This window comes from Magnolia sinica, chromosome 9 (assembly GCF_029962835.1).
Source record: "Magnolia sinica isolate HGM2019 chromosome 9, MsV1, whole genome shotgun sequence".
Classification (NCBI taxonomy): Eukaryota; Viridiplantae; Streptophyta; class Magnoliopsida; order Magnoliales; family Magnoliaceae; genus Magnolia; species Magnolia sinica.
Genome location: NC_080581.1, coordinates 91,252,228 through 91,275,532, shown reverse-complemented (window position 1 = coordinate 91,275,532; position 23,305 = coordinate 91,252,228). Strand labels below are relative to the sequence as shown.

Below are 23,305 nucleotides of genomic sequence, written 5' to 3'. Positions count from 1 at the left end.
AGTAATTTCACATGTTGAGCTTGAAATTTAATCGTGTTAGTAATATTCTTATAAAGAGTTATCTATTTGTTATGAGTATTACCCAAGAAAATTTAATTGAGTATTCTTGCCATATAATCTTTTTTTACCGGCAATTGATTTCACTACAAAAAAAATCAGTATTAGGGGCGTTTTTGTCACAGGCAGCCACAGCAAACCTCCACTGTAGATGGGAATGAGGGGCGTTTTTGTGTGGCCACCCGTGTAAAATGAAGTTAACCATTGTGATCAAATTGCACGTGGCAAGGTTTGGATCATTCAGCAGCTTGAGGTAAATACACATTGATTTGTTGTTGTTAGTCTATATCTTTTTACAGGATACTGCTATTGGCGTCAACAATTGTCGGCTGGAATTAAGGTCCGTGTTTATTCCTTTAATAGTTGTGCCAGACCGGAGGTGTATGGACTCTTGCACTATGGTTATTCATTCTAAAGATTGGAGCCTGAAATAGTTAGATTTTTGGGATGCCCCATCCATTATGATGTGTAACTGATGAAAGGCCCAGATATTGTACACGTACTGCATATATACATGTCAAGTGTTTGATAACTTCCTTGGATTAAAAATCCATATTTAGAGTTGTTGTTTTATGGAATATAGAACTATCTCTTCAGTAATACAGTTCAATCTAGGCAGTCCATTAGCTCCAGTAGAGGTTTCATGAGCTACCATGTAAAGATCATACTGATGGGATGAATCTAACCATCTGATCAGTGGCATATTAAAACCATCTATGAAAAAATAGGTCCAATCAAAAATTTGAGCTTTCTATTTGGTCGAGCCAACATCTGGCATCGCCGATATTATCAATAACATCAGTCAATAGTCTTGTTAGCTCTTTTTAGGATTTATGGAGATTTGGAAGGACCTCTTACATGCATTAGGAAGCCAATAGTCTAGTCATCAAATCAGCATTGGTTACAACCTTTCTACTCTTATTAGACTTTGCTGTGTATGCCTGTTTTGTAATTTTTGTATGCAATATTTCCAGCTTGGTCTTTTGAGTTGCTATTTTGCATTAAATTCTAATAAAGTTTCACATGCTTAAATGGAAAAATACTACTCCATAGTGACAGTATACAACTCATTGATGTGTTTGGTATCTTTGATTCAGTTTCTTCAAAGGGAGATAATGTTTAGCTTTTCCTCAATCTCTGTTGAGTTCATGATGTGAATGTACTTTGGTCATATACAATTCTTTACATTTGTATTCTTGTTGTGTTTATTGATGCAGGAAACCCCATGTAAATGTTGGGACTATTGGACATGTCAATCATGGGAAAACTACACTCACAGCAGCCATTACAAAGGTTGATTTAAGTTAAATATTATATTTTTACCAATGACATATTTTGTAGGGAAAAGGCTTATATATGTTCCTCATTTATGTTTTTTACCTATGAAACCGTTGGTGGGTAAATGTAAACTTTTTGATTTTTGATTTTATCAAAATTTCAAAACACCTTTACCTACGAAAAGTTGTTCGTAGGTAAAGATTACTTTTAAGTAAACTTTTCATTTTTTTAAAAATTTTTTTGAAAGTTTCGTAGGTGAAGATAGCTTTTACCTACAAAATTAAATTTTGCCGGGAAAATACCCTTTACCTACGAAAAATTGCGTAGGTAAAGATGTCTTTTACCTACAAAATCTAATTTCGTAGGCAAAAGTAAACTTTTCGTTGGAGGGAGCTGGGGAAAAGGCAAAATACCCTTTACCTACGAAAAATTGCGTAGGTAAAGATGACTTTTACCTACGAAATCCAATTTCGTCAATAAAAGTTTACTTTCACCTACAACAATAATTTTCGTCGATAAAAGTCATATTTACCTATGAAAATTAATTTCATTGGTAAAAGTTTCGTCGGTAAAAACTATATTTCTTGTCAAAATATGGGCGGCTCTCCACTCTGTCTTACGAACTCTGAACCCCTTCAACGTCTCGAGCCTGCACACTGGGAACAATCAAAGGAAACCCTGGCTAAGCCAGGGGACCCTCCGATGCCTAAGTCAGGTCAAGGGAATCTGGGTCTAAGTTGGAGAGTAGTGAGAGAGCATAAGATGTTGCGTACCTGTAGCAATGGAGTCTTATTATATTTATACCTGACTATCGGACAGTCTAGGTCTGTTAATCTCGGCACGATTCACTTAATCATTAGGATTTCCGGATCGTGGAGATATTGTTTGTAATCCAGGGATCATGTGGTGCATCGTGCGTATCTGCGGGCGACGTTATCTGTTATGTCTGCTTAAGGCAGTTTCTTATTTCAACACCTGGAGCACCCACCTTATGATCTAGCCACGGCTCGGTTTTTTTGGCCGACGAGGCTCCAACTAATGCGTTTGCAAGCCTTTATTAATTTGTACCGTATTCCAGGTCCGAGCCGAGCTCCAGCCTGAACTAATGGGCTTGGTCTTTTGCCTTTCAGGCGTTCCGAAAGCCTTCCTTTTGGGGTCTGAGGAGGGGCGTCGGACCTATCTCGTCGAATCGGGTTTTTTGTAACTGATGTTAGTGGTTGAGTTATCTGTTTCCTATTTAACAGTAGAGAAATGGTCTGGCATATCAGATCGGAGTGTTACACCTCCTATCTTGGTCTCAGATCGTTCTGAGCCGATCTGATCGCTAACATTGGAGTAGGGGCACCTTTGTGACTCATCAGTGAATCCTTTAGTTGCGTGCATCACATTGGATGTTCGCATGTCTGATTGGATCACTATGACGTTTACCCTCAGAATTATAAGGGGCCCGGATCTTCCCATAACAGAAGCCCCCTTCTCTTCGAGGTCGGCCACAGACTTGAAGAGTAATCACCTGGAAGATCAACCGCCTCATCTGCTGGACCTTCCTCGCATGCCGATGTCATTATGATCCCAGCATTTGAAGCGCTACCTCCCCAAGATTTCGCGCCTGCAGGTTGTTCTTTAGCGGACACATGGTAACGGTTACGATTCTGAATAATTGCTGAGCCTATGACAGTTCACCACGTACACCCGGGGAGGCGTTCAAGCGACGCTCCCCCTGCTCGGGCGCCGTTTCATATACCGGAGCACCGCCAGAACCATACCATCTGGCAGGGACTAGGCCAGTAGCGAACGGCCACGTGTGTTATGGAGTCGGCTCGCGATGATTCGGCTGCGGCCATAATTTCTCACCATTAATGCAAAGATTCTATCTAGTCTATATAAGGTCCTTCCGGAAATGCTCTCTTCACTTGCATTCTGTATTCGAGCGCGTATCAGAGGAGGTGATTTCCAGCGAAGGCAATTCTAACCGACCAAGGTTTTCCGGTGAGGCGATTCCGACCGGTTAGAGATTTCACGGTGAAGGCGATTTCTGGTGATCGTCCGGTGAGTCTCTTTTAACATTCATTCTCCTTCTTTTCAAAATGTTGTCCGATCTGGAGACTGTTCACGATTTTGATGATGACTCTGAGCCGGGGAGCTCTGATGGCGGGAGAGGGGAATCTGAAGGCCCCTTTGAAACTGTGCCTCTATACCCCCCGCCCCGAAGGTAAAGGGAAGCGGGGGCTCGGACTCACCAGGTGGGTAAGAAGAAAGCCACCCGAGCCCCCCGAGTCCCAACTACTAAGGCCGTTGAGATGCCCGCGAGCGGGCGAGCCTTAGAGTCTGTCCCCGGAGGCTCCGTGCTAATGGAATCTCAGACGGGGTGGATCCGCTCGGAGTTCGAGATTTCGGACTCCGTGCAGATAAGGGCGGCAGAGCCTCTTGATACCCCTGGCACGCCTGCTGAAGGGGAAGTTATCATTTTTCTCTATGCATTGCAATGTGGGCTACGAATTCCTCTGCATCCTTTCATCCGAGCCCTAACAGCCTACTTGGGACTGACTCCCAAGCAATTCACTCCCAATGCTTGGAGGGTGTTGATTTCTTCCTTCATCATCTCGCGCCAAGTCGAGAATTCGGAGCAGACTCAAGAGGAGTTGATAAGTCTGTACCTGGTCAAAAACGACATCCAAGAATCATGGTACTACTTCGTGACCTGAGGCAGCAAGGGGTCGGGGCTGGTAATGAATCTTCCGTCCTCTAACAAGGACTGAAAGAATAAGTGGTTCTGGGCTGCGGGCGAATGAGAGGTGCTGGCTGCTGAGCTTGGGACTCTGACGACTCGGGTCCCCACTTGATTCTTGAAACCAGGTCGAACTATAGGCATTCATTCTTTTTTTGTGCTATTCTCTTTTACTCTAGTCGGACTGAAGCTTTCTTTATCCTTGTAGATTTTTCGAGGGCTTTGCCTCTCTTCGACACGGACCAGAAGAACCGCATTGCTAAGGCTAGGGCGCGATCGGGAGAGCTTCGCTCCTAGTCGGACCTGATCATAGCCACCAACCTTCACCGGTCCGGACTTTGCAAGTCCCAACCTCGGCCAACATCTTTCAGTAAGTTTCTCTTCCGTTATCTTTGGGGAGGTCAAACTTATTCACTTGGTTGCTGATTTGTTATCCTCTGAGCAAGTATAGCTGAGGCATTTGGTTCTCAAAGGAGGAAAGTTGCCCCAACGGTAGAGAAGATGTTGAGGGCTGAACCCTGTATGAAGACCACCGTTCGGAGGAGGTAGGCTGCTCCTCACGGAGAGGGCCCCTCAGGTCCGATTTCTATTGCCGCAGCTTCGGCTGCAGCCCCAATTCCCGTCGCCCTAGCTTTGGCTGTGGCGCACGCCGAGGCCCGAGTCCCAGCAATCATTGTTCCAACTCTGACAATCATTGTTCTAACTCCTTCTCTCCCACCTACCGTCACTCCCCTACTGTGGAGGCCCCTCCTGCTGCCCCCGAGCCTTACATTGCTGTATCCTCTTCTTCCAAACAAGAGAAGGCCGTTCGGATGGTTGATGATATACTTTCTCCTCCCGACGCCGAGAATGATCTCAGGGCCGAGGCTCAAGTCTCGATAGGCAGCCGGACCGGGGATGGGGAAGCAATGGGCTCGACCCAGGCTCGGACGAGCGGCGGGAGGTTCAACCCGGGCTACCATATGTCTTTCTTGGTTCCCTTGGCCACCAAGCACGCTCTGGAGGAGGAGATAGCCAGCTTCCTCACTAAATCGGACAACTCTTTTCTGAATGACATGGCTTCTGTATTCTACGGGGTATCTTCTTCTTCTACTGTTTCTTACCTTTCATTTCCATTTTTCCATTCGTGTGCTCATACTTTCATTTTTTATTTAGTCCATCCCGAGGATTCTTTTGACTTGAGAGAGAGTGCGGGAGCTGAAAAAGAGAGATGCAGAGGTGGATGTCCTCAAGACCGAAGCAAGGATCTTGCGGGGTGAGCCCACTTTTTTCCGATTTAAGCAGGGTGAGCTGCGTCGGCAGCTTGAAGATGGGAAGGCTAGAGAGCTCCATCTGCAAGGGGTCGTGAGTGATCTCAAGGCCCGATGCAGTGCGAAGGCAGCTGAACTGACACGAGCTAGGGTCCATGCAGATTCGTTAGCCAAGGAAATCGCCTGATTGGGTGAAGTCCTGGAGCGGACTAGGGTCGAGGTGCTAGAAGAACGGATCCGAGCCGTCTCCCAAGCAATGGAAGCTCAGCGGGCAGAGGATGAGGCCTCCATAGCTGTGGCGGTGGCCGCTGCGGTGGATGCCTTCAAGGCTTCAAAGGAGAGGAAAGCCAAAGCCACCAAGTTTTACAATTGTGGCTTCAATACTTTTATTAAGGTGGTTTAGGATTTGTATCCAGACCTCGACCTCGAACCTTTTTTGTCCGAAGACGTTGGAGAGAAGCCTGTCGAAGATGTCCGCCCGGACCAAGCCCTTGACTCCCAAGCTCCTCCGACCGTATAGTTTTTAATACTTCTTGACAGAAACTTAGTTTTTTTTGTGATGGATTTTATTTTCTGACCCTCTGGAGAGCGCTTGGATGATGATAATTTTTGTGTTAATTGGCAGTTGATTGCCTAACTTGCTGACAAGTAGGTTTGCTTTAGAGCATTGCTAAGCTGATTCCCTGACAGATCGACCCATTTCAATGCCATTTTGTAGAATTTTAAACCTTTATGGTCTTGTCATTGTTAAGTCCAGATCCCTAAGGGATCGGCTCGTCCCACAATTGACGAGAAACTTTCGCTTCATCCATTAGTCAGGTGATGAGTCAACTCCTCTGTTGGTGAGTCGGGTCGTCTTTTGTCTACTTCCCCTGACTAAGAGGGGATGCCTTATCGAGTTTTTGTGGGATAACGCTCTAACCCCTTCTTAAAGGGATCGGTTCGTTTAGTTCGCCCCCGCATATGAGATGCAACTTTCACTTAGTAGATAATCCATGTGTAAAAAAGGAAAGGCAAATTTTATTGAGAGCCTTAAAGGTTGGTCGCTCGGAGGCGTATGCTTATCGAGGTGCCTTAAAGGCCAGTACATCAAGGATAGTAGATTTTCAGGTGCTCGACGTTCTAAGGGTGGGGGAGTTAACGGCCCTCGAGGTCTTCTAAGTGGTAAGAACCCGGTTTTGTTGATCGGACCACATGGTAAGGTCCTTCCTAGTTAGGTCCGAGTGCTCCAGCCCCTGGCTCAACGATATTCTGAAACACACGCCGAAGAACAAGGTCTCCAGGGTGGAACCTCCTGATTTTGACCTTGGAATTATAGAATCGCGCTACCTGTTGATGTCGGGCCGCGACCCAGAGCCTCGAGATATTTCTGACTTCATCAAGCAGGTCCAGGTTAGTGGCAATCTGCTCAGAGTTTCAGTTTTCTTGATAATTCCTTACTCGAGCAGTAGGGAGGCCAATTTCAACTTGCACCATTGCCTCCGAGCCGTAGGAATGGAAAATGGAGTTTCTCCAGTAGAGGACTGAGCTGTGGTCTTGTAGGCCCAGAGGACGAATGAGAGCTCTTCTACCCACTGCCTTTTGCTTTTTTCAACTTTGTTTTGAGATGATGCTTGATGATCTTGTTAACAGCTTCTACTTGCCCATTGGACTATGGGTGCAGAGGGGATGAGTACGCATTTGTGATGCCGAGCCCTTGGCATATGCCTCGAAACTTGTCATTATCAAACTGCTTGCCATTATCGGACACAATAGTGCATGGAATTCCGAACCCACAGATGATGTTTTTCCAGACAAAGTCAATCACCTTTTGTTCTGTGATTTTTATTACGGGCTCGGCCTCGGCCCACTTGGTGAAGTAGTCAACTGAGATGATTGCGAACTTGACTTGTCCCATTCCCGTAAGCAGGGGACCGATGATGTCAATTTTCCATTAAGCAAACGGCCACGGACCGCTCATGGGAGTCATTTCCTCCTCGGGTTGCCTTGGCACAGCTGTATAGCATTGACATTTATCACATTTTTTAACGTAATTCTTTGAATCTTCCTTGATGGTTGGCCAAAAATATCCTTGTCGAAGTATCTTCAAGGCTAGGGCTCGGCTGTCAGAGTGGTTTCCGTAGATTCCTTCATGAATCTCCCGAATCACGTAATTAGCCTTGTCAGGTCGGACGCATCTGAGGTAGGGCTGAGAATACCCTTTCTTATATAGAATACCGTCTAGGATGATGTACCCTGCCGCTCTGACCCTCAATCTCCTAGCTTCCAACTGATCCGGGGGGACCTCGCCAGATGTGAGGTAGTCATAAATCGGGTCCATCTAACTTAGAGTGACATCTACTGGATTGACTACTTTCTTCTCCACCTGATCAATGCTTAAATGTTCTATGAACTCAATGGGGATGATTCGTGGGATCTTCCCTTCTGTGGCCGAGGTGAGTCATGCTAGGGCGTCAGCTCATGAATTTTCCACTCTAGGGATCTGATGGATCATGCAACTCCAAAACCTTTCAATTAATTTCCTCGCCTCGTCTAAATAAGCTATCATCCTTGTCTCCTTAGCTTCATACTCGGTGGAGATGTGGTTTACTACCAGCTGAGAGTCGCATCAGACCTGAAGGGACTGGACACCCAGATTCGCCGCCAATCTGAGTCCAGCTAATAAAGCCTTGTACTCCGCCTCGTTGTTGGAGGCCTTGAAGCCAAGTCTGATCCCGTACTGGATGGACATGGAATCTGGTGCGATCAGGACGATTCCGGCTCCGGCTCATTTGGCGTTAGACGACCCGTCTACGTAGAGTATCCATCCTGGCTCTGGCGTAGCCTTTTGATCACTTGGGGGAACAGCCGGAGTCATCTCGACTTCAGTGCCGATCTCTTCTGTTCTCGGAATGGTGAATTCGTCAATGAAGTCGGCCACAACTTAGCCCTTAATTGTTGTTCTTGGATGAAACTGGATGTCGAACTCGCCAAGTTCGATGGCCCACTTGGTTAGCCAACCTGAAACTTTGGGCTTCTGGAGAACTTGTTTGAGAGGAGAGTCGGTCAACACAACGACAGAATGAGCTTGAAAGTACGAACGTAGCCTCCGAGCTGAGACGATGAGACTAAGCGCCAGTTTCTCTAGAGTCGGATATCTCGTCTCGGCGGGCACCATGGCCTTACTCACATAATATACGGGATGCTGCTTCCCTCCTACTTCTCTGATCAAGGCTGAGCTGACAGCTGAGGTTGAGACTGTAAGGTACAAGAATAGAGGCTCACCTTCTTTGGGTTTGGACAGCAGGGGTGGTGAGCCTAAATACTGTTTCAGTTGCTGGAATACTTGCTCATATTCCGACGTCCATTCTGCCTTCTTATGACCCTTCAACTGCTGAAAGAAGGGGAGGCATTTGTTCGTAACTCTGGAGATAAATCGTCTGAGTGCTGCTATGCGTCTAGTGAGGCATTCTATCTCTTTGACAGTCCGAGTCAAATTCATGTCGAGAAGTGCCTTGATCTTGTCGGGGTTTACTTCGATACCCCTATGGCTGACCTGAAACCCGAGGAATTTTCCTGAGCCGACTCCGAAGGCGCACTTCACGGGGTTCAGCTTTATTTGGTATTCTCGGAGGATGGTGAAAGTTTCTCCAAGATCCGTCAAGTGATCGGACGCCTTAACACTCTTTACTAACATGTTGTCGACATACACTTTCATGGTATGTCCGATCTGCTTGGCGAACATCTGATTCACCAGCCTTTGGTACGTGGCCCTAGTATTTTTCAAGTCAAACGACATGACCCGGTAACAATAGAGCCCCTTATTCGTGACAAAGGTAGTCTTGTGCCTGTCTGGGGGATGTATCACGATCTGATTGTACCCGGAGTAAGCGTCCATGAAGGAAGGTAACTCATGTCCTGCCGTACTGTCCACCAGCTGATAAATCCGGAGCAACGGGAAGCTATCTTTCGGACACACCTTGTTTAGGTCCGAGTAGTCTACACAGACCCGCCATTTTTCGTTTGCCTTCTTGATGAGGACCACGTTTGCGATCTACTCGGGATAATGTATCTCCTCTATGAAACCGACATCAAGTAGGATGGAGACTTCATAGGCTATAGCTTCATACCGTTCGGTGTCGAATGGCCTTCTCTTTTGCTTCACACGCTTATAATCCGGGTCCACATTCAACCTGTGGACCATGATGTCTGGGGAGATTCCGGGCATATCTTCATGTGACCACGTGAAGACATCTTTGTGCTGACGTAGGAAAGCTAGCATTTCGGACCGCTGCTTAGGGTTTAATGATGTTCCGAGCTGAACAGTTTTGCTCAAGTTTGCCTCATCAAGTGGTACTTTCTCCAGGTCTTATACAGATGAGCCTTCCACAGGTCCCCTGGGGTCTAGCATATTGACGGTAAGTGCTTGCTTAACCGACCCCTTCTTGACTGCTATAGCATAGCATCTCCGAGCTTCGCGTTGATTGCCTCGGAGGTATCTTATTCCGCTCTCGGCGGGAAACTTCATCATCAAATGATAGGTAGAAACGACTGCTCTCATTGCATTGAGAGATGGCCTGTCCAGGATGACATATGTACGGATGGTACGTTGACAACAAGGAAGTCCACCATAAGTGTGACTTGATGTTGTCCTTCCCCTACAGTTACAGGGAGGGAGATAGCTCCTTCAAAGATTACTCTTTCCCCAGTAAATTCGTACAAAGGGGTCTTCACAGGTCTGAGATGAGACCTCAGAATCCCCATTCTTTCAAAGGCTTCAGAATAAATTACATCGGCTAAGCTCCCAGTGTCGACCAAGATGTGGTACACTTTGCAATTCGCTATAGTCGTATTAACTATCAAGGCGTCATCGTGTGGGTGCTAGATTCCGTGTGCATCTTCTTCCGTGAAAGTCAGACTGCATGAGCTAACTCAGAGTTCCTTGGTGGGCCATTCGGTCAAGTAGACGTAATGCTCTGGGTCGGACTTCCGCGAGTGGGCTTTTCGAGCCCAATTTGAATTTCCTCCACTAGATGAGCCCCCAAAGATGGTGCGAATCTCGGCTGGCTCTTCCATGGCGTTATTCGGTTGTGCTCATTCTTGCTCTTCTTTACGAGCGGTTCTTTCTCCCTTAGTATAACAGCGCAAATGACGACCCTTACGGATAAGGGTCTCGATTTTGTCCTTGAGGTTCACGCAGTTAGCCATGTTGTGACCGTGATTCCGATGAAAGTGGTAATATTTGCATTTGTCGCGATATTCCGAGTCGACCTTTATGCACACAGACCAATTGAGAAGCTTTTCTCCTCGGATGTCCAGTAGAATCTGCTCGGCAGACGTGTTAAGGGGAGTGTAGGAAAGAAATTTTCACTCTGGCCTTCTGCTCTGATCGCGAGGGGTGCGTTCATCGGGTCCCTTGCCGGATAGCTGGGACTCCTTGTTCCTAAGCCTCTTCCCTTTACTGGTTGGGTCAGTTGCTTGGACATTCTTGCGGGCATTAGTGAACTCCTCGGCATTGGTGTATTTCTAAGCTCTGGCGATGAGGTCGGCCAATGTCTTTGGCAGATTCTTCCCAATAGAGAAGGTGAATCTTCCCTCTTTCAAGCCGCCGAACATTGCAGAAAGTGTAATCTTATCATCATGGTCTTCCACCTGTAATGCTTCCTCATTGAAGCGTGTGATGTAATCTTTCAGTGATTCCTTGGGCTCTTGTTTGATGATGAAGAGGTGAGTATTTAGCTTCCGACTCTTCTTACCACTGATGAACTGGGTAAGGAATAATCAGCTAAGTTCTGCAAAGGATCTGATAGAATTCGGCTTGAGTTGACAGTACCAGTTCCGAGCGGATCCCGTGAGTGTAATCGAAAGCCCCCTGCACATCATTGTATCCGTTGCTGTCTAGATTTGTATCCACGAACGATAAGCTTTCACGTGCTTGGACGGGTCACTTAACCAGGAGTATTGGATGACGGGAGGTATCTGGAACCTCTGTGGCATCACCTCATTCATGATTGTTGAGGTGAAGGGAGGCTCGGTCTCTTCCATTATTGACTGGACGATGGTGGGAACTAACAACAGCTGTTGCTTCTTTTCCAGCATAAGGAATTTGTCGTTGAGCTCTGCGAACCGTTTTTCCCAAGGGTCTTTGTTCTTTGCTACAATCTCTTAGGTGTTTTCTATTTCTGGAGTCCTTCCCCTCCTTCGTTCCAGCTGATGACGGAGATCCATAGGTGCTAGGGCAGAAGTGACAGAAACATTGGTCGAAGCTCGAGTAGCTGTGTTCCGAGCTGAGACTCGGATTTGGGTCAGGGGAGGATTTTGACTCGAAATCGACGCCTCGGGCCTCATACTCCTCGGCATGGAGTGAGCTTCTACGACCAGATCGATCCGCTCGGGAACAGGATTTTCCTGAGTCGGGCGTGGTTGTGGCTCCTGTTGCTGCTTTATCCTGTTCACCTCATCGCGCAGGGCCTGTATTTCGTTCTGCCTGGCTTGATACTTACTCGCCCGATTGCGAGAACGCTGAGAAGGCCCTAGGGCTAATTCGACATGAAGTAGTGAGGAAGAGTGGTCTGCTAATTTAGCTCTGGTTTCGAAACTACTACTTTCTTTTTTTCTCTAGCCATTATGCCAAAGAATAGGAACCTGACCTTTTGTATTAGTTCCCATAAACGGTGCCAAAAAATGTTGATGTCAAAATCTGCGCGACTCTCCACTCTGTCTTCCGAACTCCGAACCCCTTCAACGTCTCGAGCCTGCACACTAAGAACAAGCAAAGAAGACCCTGGCTAAGCTGGGGGACTCTCCGATGCTTAAGTCAGGTCAAGGGAATCTGTGTCTAAGTTGGAGAATAGTAGAGAGCATAAGATGTTGCGTACCTGTAGCAATGGAGTCTCATTGTATTTATACCTGACTGTTGGACGGTCTAGGTCCGTTAATCTCGGCACGATTCACTCAATCAGTAGGATTTTCAGATCATAGAGATATTGTTTGTAATCCAGGGATCGTGTGATGCGTCGTGCGTATCTGCGGGCGGCATTATCGGTCACGTCTGCTTAAGGCAGTTTCTTATTTCAACACTTGGAGCACTCACCTTATGATCCGGCCTCGGCTCGGTTCTTTTGGCCGACGAGGCTCCAACTAATGCGTTTGCATGCCTTCATTAATTTGTACCATATTCTAGGTCCGAGCTGAGCTCCGGCCTGAACTAATGGGCTTGGCCTTTTGCCTGTCAGGCGTTCCGAAAGCCTTCCTTTTTTGGTCCGAGGCGGGGCGTCGGACCTGTCTCATCGAATCGGGTTTTCTATAATTGATATTAGTGGTCAAGTTATCTGTTTCCTGTCTGATGGTAGAGAAATGGTTTGGCATATCCGATCGGAGCGTTACACCTCCTATCTTGGTCTCAGATCGTTCTGAGCTGATCTGATCGCTAGCCTCGGAGTAGGGGGCACCTTTGTGACTCATCGATGAATCCTTTAGTTGTGCGCATCACATTGAATGTTCGCATGTCCGATTGGATCACTATAACGTCTGCCCTTAGAATTATAATGGGCCAGATCTTCCCATGACAATATAAAAAGAAGAGCCTGCCTATATAAAAATTAAAAGGAAAATACCGAACTTAAACTCAGCTCAGGTCAAACACCAACAGAGAGAAACTTTGCTGCTCTGGTGGAACATGATTGATGCGCTAATAAGTTACTCCGAAAGTAGAAGTTTGGAATACAAGTAATTCCAATTAAACGGTCCAAATCATGAGGCCCAGTTTAGATGTATCCTAACCTTAGAAATAAGTTTATTTGGTTGTCTGACCGTTGGATTGGTTGAAATTTATTAGAAGGTTAAAAAAGAAAAACATTCAGTGGTCCTGTCTCAACAGACGAGTCTCCACCCGTCAGAAGTCCGGCCTCACCCAATGCGGTGTGGCCCGATCCGTGGAGAACCACCTTGATGTATGTATTGAATATCCACACGGTCCATCTCTGTTGGCAGCATTTTAAGACACGAACCCAAAAATGAAGAAGACACATATCTCTGGTGACCACACCATGCATAGTAAACAGTGGTGATTGAACACCCACCATTGAAAACTTCTTAAGGCCCACCGTAATGCGTATCCTATTTTTTCTTTGACATCTGACCTGTTGATAAGGTCATGCAGATCTAGCTTAAGGAAAAAAAAAAACAAAAAACAAATATCAGCTTCATCCAAAACTGTTATGGCCTCCAAGAACATTTTAATCGTCAATAACAACTTTTTCTTGTACTGTGGTCCACTTGAGATTTTGATCTGCTTCAACTTTGGGATCATAGCCTAAAATGAGCTGGAAAAACAGATTGACGGCTTGGATATACAATGATATACAATACATAGATCAAGGTAGGCTCCACAGTAAGGCCCACACTGTGTTGAGTGAGGCCGGTGCCGCACCTAGTCCGCTCCCGACTTAGCTACATTTTAGTCGGTTTAGTTGGAGCTAATTCATGACACGTTTCAGTTCTTGAGGGAAATGGATTGGCTACTCCCCCTGGTCGGTGCTCTGTGGCCCCACCATGATTTATGTGTTTCATCCATGCCGTCCATCTATCTTTCTAAATATTTTATGGTATGAGCTGAAAAATGAGGTATATCAAAATCTCAAGTGGGCTACATTACATGAAATAGTGTTGATTAAACATAGACCATTAAAAACTTTTTGGCAGCCATAAAAGTTTTGGATCAAGCTTATATTTGTTTTTTCCCTTCCCCTAGGTCTGTTTTACCTAATCAACAGATTGGATGTCAAATAAACAGTACAGTGGGCCTTAAGAGGATTTTAATGGTGGATATCCAATCACTATTGTTTTCATGTGGTGTGGTCCACCTGAGGTTTATATCCCTCTCGTTTTTCGGATCAAGCCCTAAAATGATATGTAAAAATGGATGAACAGAATGGATAAAATACCTACATCATAGTGGGGCCCGCATAGCACCGACCACTAGCCACCGGACTAGTGGCAGGGGAGTAGCCAATACGTTCCTTCTTGAGTCCCTCCCTATCAAGCATCATACAAAGCCGGAGTATATCACATTCATCAGATCTCATTATATCTATTTAAACATCTCCCTACGAAGGAAGGAAAGGGTAACACTTTAATAATAATAATAATAACCAGTTTGGAAGAAGAAATGATAATACAAGGCATTACTGAATTTCTTCATCTCCCCATCTTACTACATACTATTTCTTGATCATTCTACTTAATTCTTTCTACTCTCAGATGGGTTCCCTTCTTCCTTTGGTTAGCCAGAGCGCTCAACGGCAACCGCCAGGGCCGAACCCCAACCTCCCTCCAGCGACATCATAAACCACATCAAATGTCAGCTGCTGCCTATTTCCTATAATCGTGAAGCCGAAGTTGTCCTTATTCGCAGCAAATGCCAGGCACCCTACAGTCTTTTTCTTTTGGTAAATAATCCCAGAGTAGTTGAAATTCACATCGACATCCCCTTCAAAATGCATCACTATCGGAGGAACCCCTGGAGCTTCGGCCCTCCCCAACTTATAACACGTTTCGAGTAAGGAGTATCGAGAAGTAACCAGCGTGTAGTTCGACATCTCTTGCTGGAATGCTGACCTCAGCACATTATAGGCCGATGGGGGTAGGTGGCTAATGACGGTGCCGGAATCGATAATTGTGCCAGGTGATGAGAACGTCGATGCCGGTATTGGCAGTGCCTTTCCTCCAACGCTTATTCCAATCAGGTTGAGGAAGTAGAATGTCGGACCCCTGGATTTCGTTAGCAGTGGCGTGAATTTAATTCCAGACTTGATGGCGTCAGCGCCAAAAGTCAGGTACCCAGGCGAGCTCGGCGAGGATGGAAGGCAGTAAGAAAACACAAGGCCGAATTTGGTTGCTGTTTGAGAAATTAAAGAAATGGGGTCACGGCCGAGGCCGAGCAACCCAGCCGTCTTGCCAAACAAGCCCGAATTCTGCTGGCCGCAACCGAACAGGAAGTTGGGGAAGATGTCGGAGGAGGAGAGCGTTAGCGTATCGCGGGAGAGGAAGCCAATGGATTGGGAGTGTTCGGGATATCTGCTCATGTAGACACAGGTGGATGAGGAGCAGTTAGTGTGGAGTGTGAGTTGGGAGCACTCGGCCGAGTCACAGGATAGCTGGAGATAGGAAGATGACTCAGTAGGGTTGAAGATTGGGTCCTTCTGCTTGTAGCAGCCGCCAGCGCATGGCTGGCATTGGATCCACGTGAGGTAACTGCCGGTGTCAAATGCAATGTTCATGTCCTTCTTTGGAGTGCCGAATCCAATGGTGACGATGTAGTTTCCGGTGTTGAGTGAGTGACCGGGTCGAGCCGGTAGGGTGGTATCCTGATCATCAAGTCGGGAGGAATTGTGTGTGAGTTGGGATTGAAGCCAGTTGACTCGAGATTCGTCTTGTTGGAGGATTTGGATGGGTGTGACCCTTTCTCCATCAAACGGCGAGCATGGCCCATACCTGTGTACCATTTTCAGTCCTCGCCCTTTATATTCTGTCATTACCATAAAAATAAAAAATAATAATTAAATAAAATAATAATAATAAAGAGAGAATGATCCAGTGAAAAAGCAATACTAGTTACAGTTCTCCTGGTTGCATTAGGACACTTGGACCGTTTTTTCTGTTAATCTGGACCGTGCATTTGGCGCAACACACGTTCATTGTGATCCTGGCTGTCAATTTTGTAGGTTAGATGCTTAGGATTGTCTGATTGGTATGATGATTTTTCTGAAATATGACGAAATGTATATTCAACCCTCTCTCTCTCCTCATACTATTTTTTTTCTTTCTTTCTTTTTGTTTTAACGCACTTTCATGGCCAAGATGGATCAGAAAAGGCCCGGTCGATGACAGAAGTGATCCGGACCATCGGAACTTAGATCGGGCGTATCTCGCAATCCGGAATGAGTCATCTGATGTAAAATATATGATTTTGGGGTAGAACGAGCTACTTTAGCCAACCAACCCTACTATGCCAGGTTACGCAGCCCGAAATTGCGAAAAACCCCTGGATCGACGGTCGTTTCCCTGTTTTAATTTCATTTTTAATATAAATAGTAAGTTTTAGTTTGATTATAACTCTTCATCCGTCAGGCTTTAGGAGTTGCGCCCAACGTGAAAAGAGCTTAAAATAATTAAGAGAACGGTTTGGTGAAGCCAAATAGGACACTTACTATTTTTGGCCGAAAACCTTGCGCACTAGTAGACATCACGACCGTTTATAAATAGTAAGTTTACTATTTATAGTAAGTTGCGGATTCTAGGAGTTTGAGTTGTAGTTTGATTTTGATTTCTTTCCCATTGCTTGGTACCCCTATTTAAAGGGTTGTGAACTCATTTTTATTCATCAATTAATCAATTTCGAATTTATTAGAATTTATTTCTATTTTCTCCTTTCTTTCTTCATGGATTCGAGAAGTCTCTGTGAGGATTCCCCTCGGGCCGATGGCAAACAACGAAGGTATGAATCAAAATTCTATGGACGGTGATTCAGGGATTCGTTATCTTTTAGAAAGAATGGAAGCTTTCCACCGAGAGAGTCAGTTGACTATATAAGGGCTGCAGGCAACTCTCGACCGTCTTGCGGATGCGCTACTTCCGTCCCGAGCCCTAGGCGGTGCTCTACTACCTTTCATTGCTCCACCACCCATGGTTGCTGTACGACACAATCCCGATTCTCGTAGAGCACTACCAGTGGCAAACCGTAGCACTACACCAGATGATTCAAGTTCTAGCGACGAGGACCTTAATGAGGGTTTTGCCCAACGACCAATCCATGGAGGTGATCATCTAGATCGTGCTGAAAGAGACTATCGAGGTAAGGCTAAACTTCCTAGTTTTAATGGTTTATTACATATAGAAGATTTTCTCGATTGGCTAGCCGAAATAGAGAAATATTTTGATTACATGGACGTGTCAGATCATAAAAGGGTAAAATTGGTAGCGTTTCAATTAAAATCTGGTACTTCTATATAGTGGGAACAATTACAACTCTCACGAGCCCGCCAAAACAAGGCGCCCATCTCATCATGGCCACGGATGAGACGTCTTCTTCGATCACGATTTCTCACCAGTGATTATGAGCAGATATTATTCCAGCAATATTAAAATTGCAGACAAGAAAATCGAACTGTCACAGATTACACTAAAGAATTTCAACGTTTGGCTACACGAAACGATCTGTCAGAATCTGAGTCACAGAAGGTGGCACGATTTATAGGTGGGTTACGACCTACAATTCAAGATCGAGTTTAAATGTACCCAGTCGGGACTGTGGATGAAGCAGTTTAATTGGCGGGTTGGGCAAAAACATAACTTACAAGAGTTCCTACTCGTCTATATCCTTCAACTCAACCCCCCTAATGACGGGTCCCACGCAGAATCCAGTGCTGCCATGAGGAAAAGATCCAGTACCTCAACTTCCTACAACCGCAAACCGTGATACGGGGAGCGGCTCATCCAGACCTCAACGTGTAGCACCCACAACAGCGGGTCCGAGTAAGATTTCAAATCCTTATACTCGGCCAAGGTCAACTAATTGTTACCGCTGTGGCCAACTAGGCTACTTATCAAACACTTGTCCTCAACGTCCCGCAGCACACTTGACTATAAACGAATGGAGCACTGAAGATGAGGTCGTAGAAGAAGACCATCACTTTAATGAACAAGAACAAACCACTAAAAAAATAGCAGGTGGCGATGAAGTGATGGGCGAGGATCGTAGTGAATTTCTAATTGTAAGACGATTACTGTATGCCTCACGAAAGAAATTACATCCACAGCAACGCAATATATTTCGTACTCGGTGCACCGTCAATGGAAAGGTCTGTGATGTGATCATAGACAGTGGTAGTAGCGAGAACATCGTCTCGAAAGTAATGGTGAACAAGTTGCAGCTACCAACGATGAAAGATCTTTCCTCGTACTCAATTGGCTGGATAAAAAAGGTGAATGAGACCAATGTAACTGAACAATGCACTATCTCGTTTTCATTTGGCAAAAATTATAAGGATTAAATACTTTGTGACGTGGTCGATATGGAAGCTTGTCATATGTTACTCGGTCAACCCTAGCAGTCGGACCGTGATGCGACCCATCGGGGATGAGATAATGTATATGTATTCGTCAAGGATAGTCGAAAAATAATCTTTGCCCCTATGGCACCAGAGAACCACCCTAAAGCCTTTAAAGTGGAGAGGAGTTCCCTCTTGACCATTCAGGATTTCGTGGAAGAATCCAAGGAAACCGGCGAGGTATACGTCGTAATGGTGAAGGGCGAGGAAGAGGAACCCTCAAACATCCCTCCAAGTTTAAGACTGTTGCTAAACGAATTCAAAGAAGTCTTGCCTAAGGATTTACCTGATGGATTGCCCCCCATGAGGGACATCTAACATTGCATAAACCTCATCCCTGGGGCTAGCCTGCCCAACCGTCCTCATTATCGGATGAGTCCGAAGGAGTGTGAAATACTTCAGGGGCAAGTGGAGGAATTGATCCGTAAGGGTCTTTTGAGAGAGCATGAGCTCATGTGTCGTACCAGCATTATTAACGCCAAAAAAAGATGAAAGTTGGCACATGTATGTCGACAGTCAGGCAATCAACAAAATCACCATCAAATATCAGTTCCCAATACCACGATTGGATGACATGCTCGATATGTTAGAAGGGGCCAATGTGTTCTCTAAATTAGATCTAAGGAGCGGGTACCATCAGATTTGTATTCGACCTGGTGATGAGTGGAAAACGGTATTCAAGACCAAGGAAGGATTGTATGAGTGGTTGGTCATGCCCTTCGGCCTATCGAACGCACCAAATACTTTTATGCGTTTGATTAATCAAGTTCTAAAACCGTTCACTAGCCGATTTGTGATAATATATTTTGATGACATATTGATATATAGCCAGAATAAGGCTGAGCACAGTACCTCAACTTGAAGAAGTGTAGTTTTTTAACTGACAGCCTTTTATTTCTAGGATTTGTTGTAACGTCCACAGGCATTCGTGTGGACGATGAAAAGTGCGAGCTATTAGGGAATGGCCGATCCCGACAAACATTCATGAGGTGAGGAGTTTTCACGGGTTAGCGACTTTCTATCGTCGATTTGTGCAAGATTTTAACACCATAGTCGCGCCTATAACAGGTTGCATGAAAAAAGGACCGTTTTAGTGGACCGATAAAGCTGACAAAAGCTTTCATGAGATCAAGCATCGTTTGTCTACAACACCGGTCTTGGTGCTTCCTAATTTCGACAAATTGTTTGAGGTTAAGTGTGACGCTTCATACGTCGGAATTGGAGGAGTATTATCACAAGAAGGCAAGCAGGTAGCCTTTTACAGCGAGAAGCTCAGCGAAGCCCGAAGCGGTCGACTTATGAGCTTGAGTTGCATGCAATTGTTCGGGCACTGCGACATTGGCAGCATTATCTGATTCAAAGAGAGTTTGTTTTGTACACTGACCATTAAGCATTAAAGTTTATTAATAGTCAAACTAACGTGAATTGTGTACATGCTAGATGGGTTGCGTTTTTACAAGAATTCGTTCTAAAGCACAAGTCAGGGTAGTAGAACAAGGTGGCTGATGCACTTAGCTGTCGTACATCACTACTTGTTACGATGAGCAACGAAGTAGTCGGCTTTGACTGTCTTAAGGAGCTGTATGCCGAGGATAAGGACTTCAAAGATTCTTTGATGAAGTGTCAAGAAGGTCACCCCAGTTACCTTCATATACAGGACGATTTTCTCTTCAAAGGGAATCGATTGTGCATCTCCCAAAGTTCTCTGAGGGAGCAGATTATTCAGGAGCTACATGGAAGAGGCCTCAATGGACACTTGGGGCAAGACAAGACGCGAGCTCTTGTGGAAGAGCATTATTACTAGCCGCAATTAGTACGCGATGTGGGAAAAGCCGTACAACATTAGCATGTTTGTCAGACCTCCAAGGGGCAATCTCAGAATATGGGCCTCTATACCCCGTTACCTGTGCCTGACAGTCCTTGAGAGAATTTATCAGTGGACTTCGTGCTTGGTCTCCCACGAATACAACGCGGCATGGATTCGGTGTTCATGGTGGGTAGATCGTTTCTCCAAGATGGCGCACTTTATCCCATGTAAGAAGACCCTCGATGCAACACACGTGACGAATCTATTTTTTCTGGAGGTCATACGGCTATACGGGGTCCCCAAGACCATTACTTTCGATCGTGACATGAAGTTCATTAACCACTTTTGGCGGACTTTATGGAATCGATTAGATATACGACTTCAATTCAGCAGTGCTTACTACCCACAAACTGATGGGCAGACCGAAGTTGTGAATCGCACGTTGAGAAACCTCTTTCGCTGTATTTCAGGAAAAAAATTGAAGCAGTGGGATTTGGCCTTGTCTCAAGCAAAGTTTGCATTCAATAATATGGTGAACTACTCGACAGGGAGATCATCGTTCCAGATTATATACGGACGAGTGCCTCGCCACACACTTGACTTGGTCCCTCTACCCAAGCACCCAAGCACGAGCATTACAGCAGAACATATGGCAAATAAGATCATTGGCATCCATGCAGAAGTGCAGACCAAGCTACATACCTCGAACGAGAAGTACAAGGAACAAGCAGACAAGCATTGGTGACAAAAAGTGTTCGAGGTGGGCGACCGCGTTATGATCCATCTGCGCAAAGAGAGATTTTAGACCGGGACGTACAACAAGTTGAAAAATAAGAAGATTGGACCTGTCCCAATTATTCGAAAGATCAATGACAACGTTTATATTGTTAATCTTCCAGATGACATGGCGATCTCACAGACTTTCAACGTCGCGGACCTGACCGAGTATCATGAACCAGAGCAGGATGAGAACTCGACGACGAGTTCTTTTGAAGTGGAGGGGACTGATGTAGAGCGGGTTGCGGACAGTTTCATGGCCAAGATGGATCAAAAAAGGCCCGGTCGACGACATAAGTGATCCGGACCATCGAACCTTAGATCGAGCGTATCTCACAATCCGAAATGAGTTATCTGACGTAAAATATATGATTTTGGGGTAGAACGATCTACTTTAGCCAACCAACCCTGCTATGCCAGGTTACGCAGCCCGAAATTGTGAAAAACCCCTGGATCGACGGTCGTTTCCCTGTTTTAATTTCATTTTTACTATAAATAATAAGTTTTAGTTTGATTATAACTCTTCATCCGTCGGGCATTAGAAGTTGCACCCAACGTGAAAAGAGCTTGGAATAATTAGGAGAACGGTTTGGTGAAGCCAAATAGGACACTTACTATTTTTGGCCGAAAACCTTGTGCACTAGTAGACATCACGACTGTCTATAAATAGTAAGTTTATTATTTATAGTAAGTCGCGGATTCTAGGAGTTTGAGTTGTAGTTTGATTCTGATTTCTTTCTCATTGCTTGGTACCCCTATTTAAAGGGTTGTGAACTCGTTTTTATTCATCAATAAATCAATTTCGAATTTATTAGAATTTATTTCTATTCTCTGCTTTCTTTCCTCATGGATTTGAGAAGTCTCTATGAGGAGCCCAGAGAAGCTCCGTGGATTCGGAGTAGTTATCCTCATCACGTTCATCCCTACGTCACGCACACACACTCACACCACCAGAGGGAATGGAACGTTGACCTCCTGTTGAAACTCTTGCGAGACTAGCACTGAGGCATGAGTAAGCCAACTAGGCCCTCTGGCTCAATATTATGTGAAATTTTCTATGGGTTAGGTGTGCTCCTTTATTCTAGTCTCTTGGGCTTAAAAAAATCAGCTGAAACCCCAGCTCAGATAGGCCATACTATAGGGAATAATAGTGATGGGACGTCAACCATAAGTTTGTATGTAGGGCCAAGATGATATGTATATCTTTCGTCTGACCCCTTCATTAAACTCACCAGGATGAAGGGAAATACAAAAATCAGTCCTGAAATGAAACCAAGGAAAGCCACAGCTTATGGGTTATCTCGTGAAAGACCAACGGATTTAAACATATACAACATGGTAGCCTCAAAGGACTTGAGTATTTTATCCATACGTGTTTTAGACATTTTGGGACCTTTATAACTACTAGACAACCATGTGTACAACTGTATAGTAATTTTAATAATCCTTTATCTCGTCTTAAATAAAGAACAAGAAGGCACTTCAGAGAAATAGCTAATTAGAGTTAGGAAACAAGAAATGTATCAACGGTCCTGCTTAGCGGACCATCTCACATGTTTGTGAAAATTGTACAAAAAGATCCTGAACACAATCAGGTTAGGATCAGTAAGCAAGAAGAAATGTTTACCTTCGGATGAACAAGCCTCAGTTGGGAGTGGCAGAGGTCGAACCCTTAAAAGACGGTGGTTGTCTGACTTGGCTCCAAGGATCACTGAAAAGTTGCAAAGGAAAGAGAAGAGGGGAAAGGTCAGAAAGAAGTAGATATAAGTGACCATTGCTGCAACGGTGGTTGGTTTCTTAGTATTTCCATCCCCACACATATATAGAGATAAAATGCTTATTGAGTTAACGATAGAAAGCAACCCGTTAGGTTTGGAGACTCAGAGCCAATAGGCCAAGAAGGAATGGTCCCTCGCTTATTAAAACCAAGATGTTATGGACTGTCCACCAGCCATCAGCTGTTACTTCTGGCGGATGTGGATTGGGTGCTACAAGGCCAGTCCCTAGCTAGGAAAGGACAAGGGCTTTGAGGGACCAATGAGATGTATGGTTTTTATCCACACCGTCAATCTATTTTACCATATCAATACATCATTTTATGGTACAAGCTAAAAAAAATGAAGTAGACCACGCAACAGGGTGCACCGGTAATAATGACACCCACCAGATTAAAACATTCCTCAGACCCACTGTGATTGTTAATTGCCATACAACCTGTTCATAAGGTGACGTAGGTGGGGATAACATTAATATCAGCTTGATCCAAAGCTTCTGTACCCCCAAAAAGTTATCAACCGTAGGTGTTTAACTCTCATTGTGT

At 45.1% G+C, this 23,305-nt stretch overlaps 1 protein-coding gene across 1 annotated transcript; it reads right to left on the bottom strand.

Moving 5' to 3' along the window:
* Window positions 1-14,462: 14,462 nt before the first annotated feature.
* Window positions 14,463-22,818, bottom strand: LOC131256078 (aspartyl protease family protein At5g10770-like). Its single transcript, XM_058257130.1, has 2 exons — window positions 22,613-22,818; window positions 14,463-15,820 (listed from the first exon to the last, which is right to left on the bottom strand). Exons 1-2 carry the CDS (start codon window positions 22,803-22,805, stop codon window positions 14,589-14,591), a joined length of 1,425 nt encoding a protein of 474 aa, XP_058113113.1. The 5' UTR covers window positions 22,806-22,818; the 3' UTR covers window positions 14,463-14,588.
* Between the last annotated feature and the right edge of the window lie 487 nt (window positions 22,819-23,305).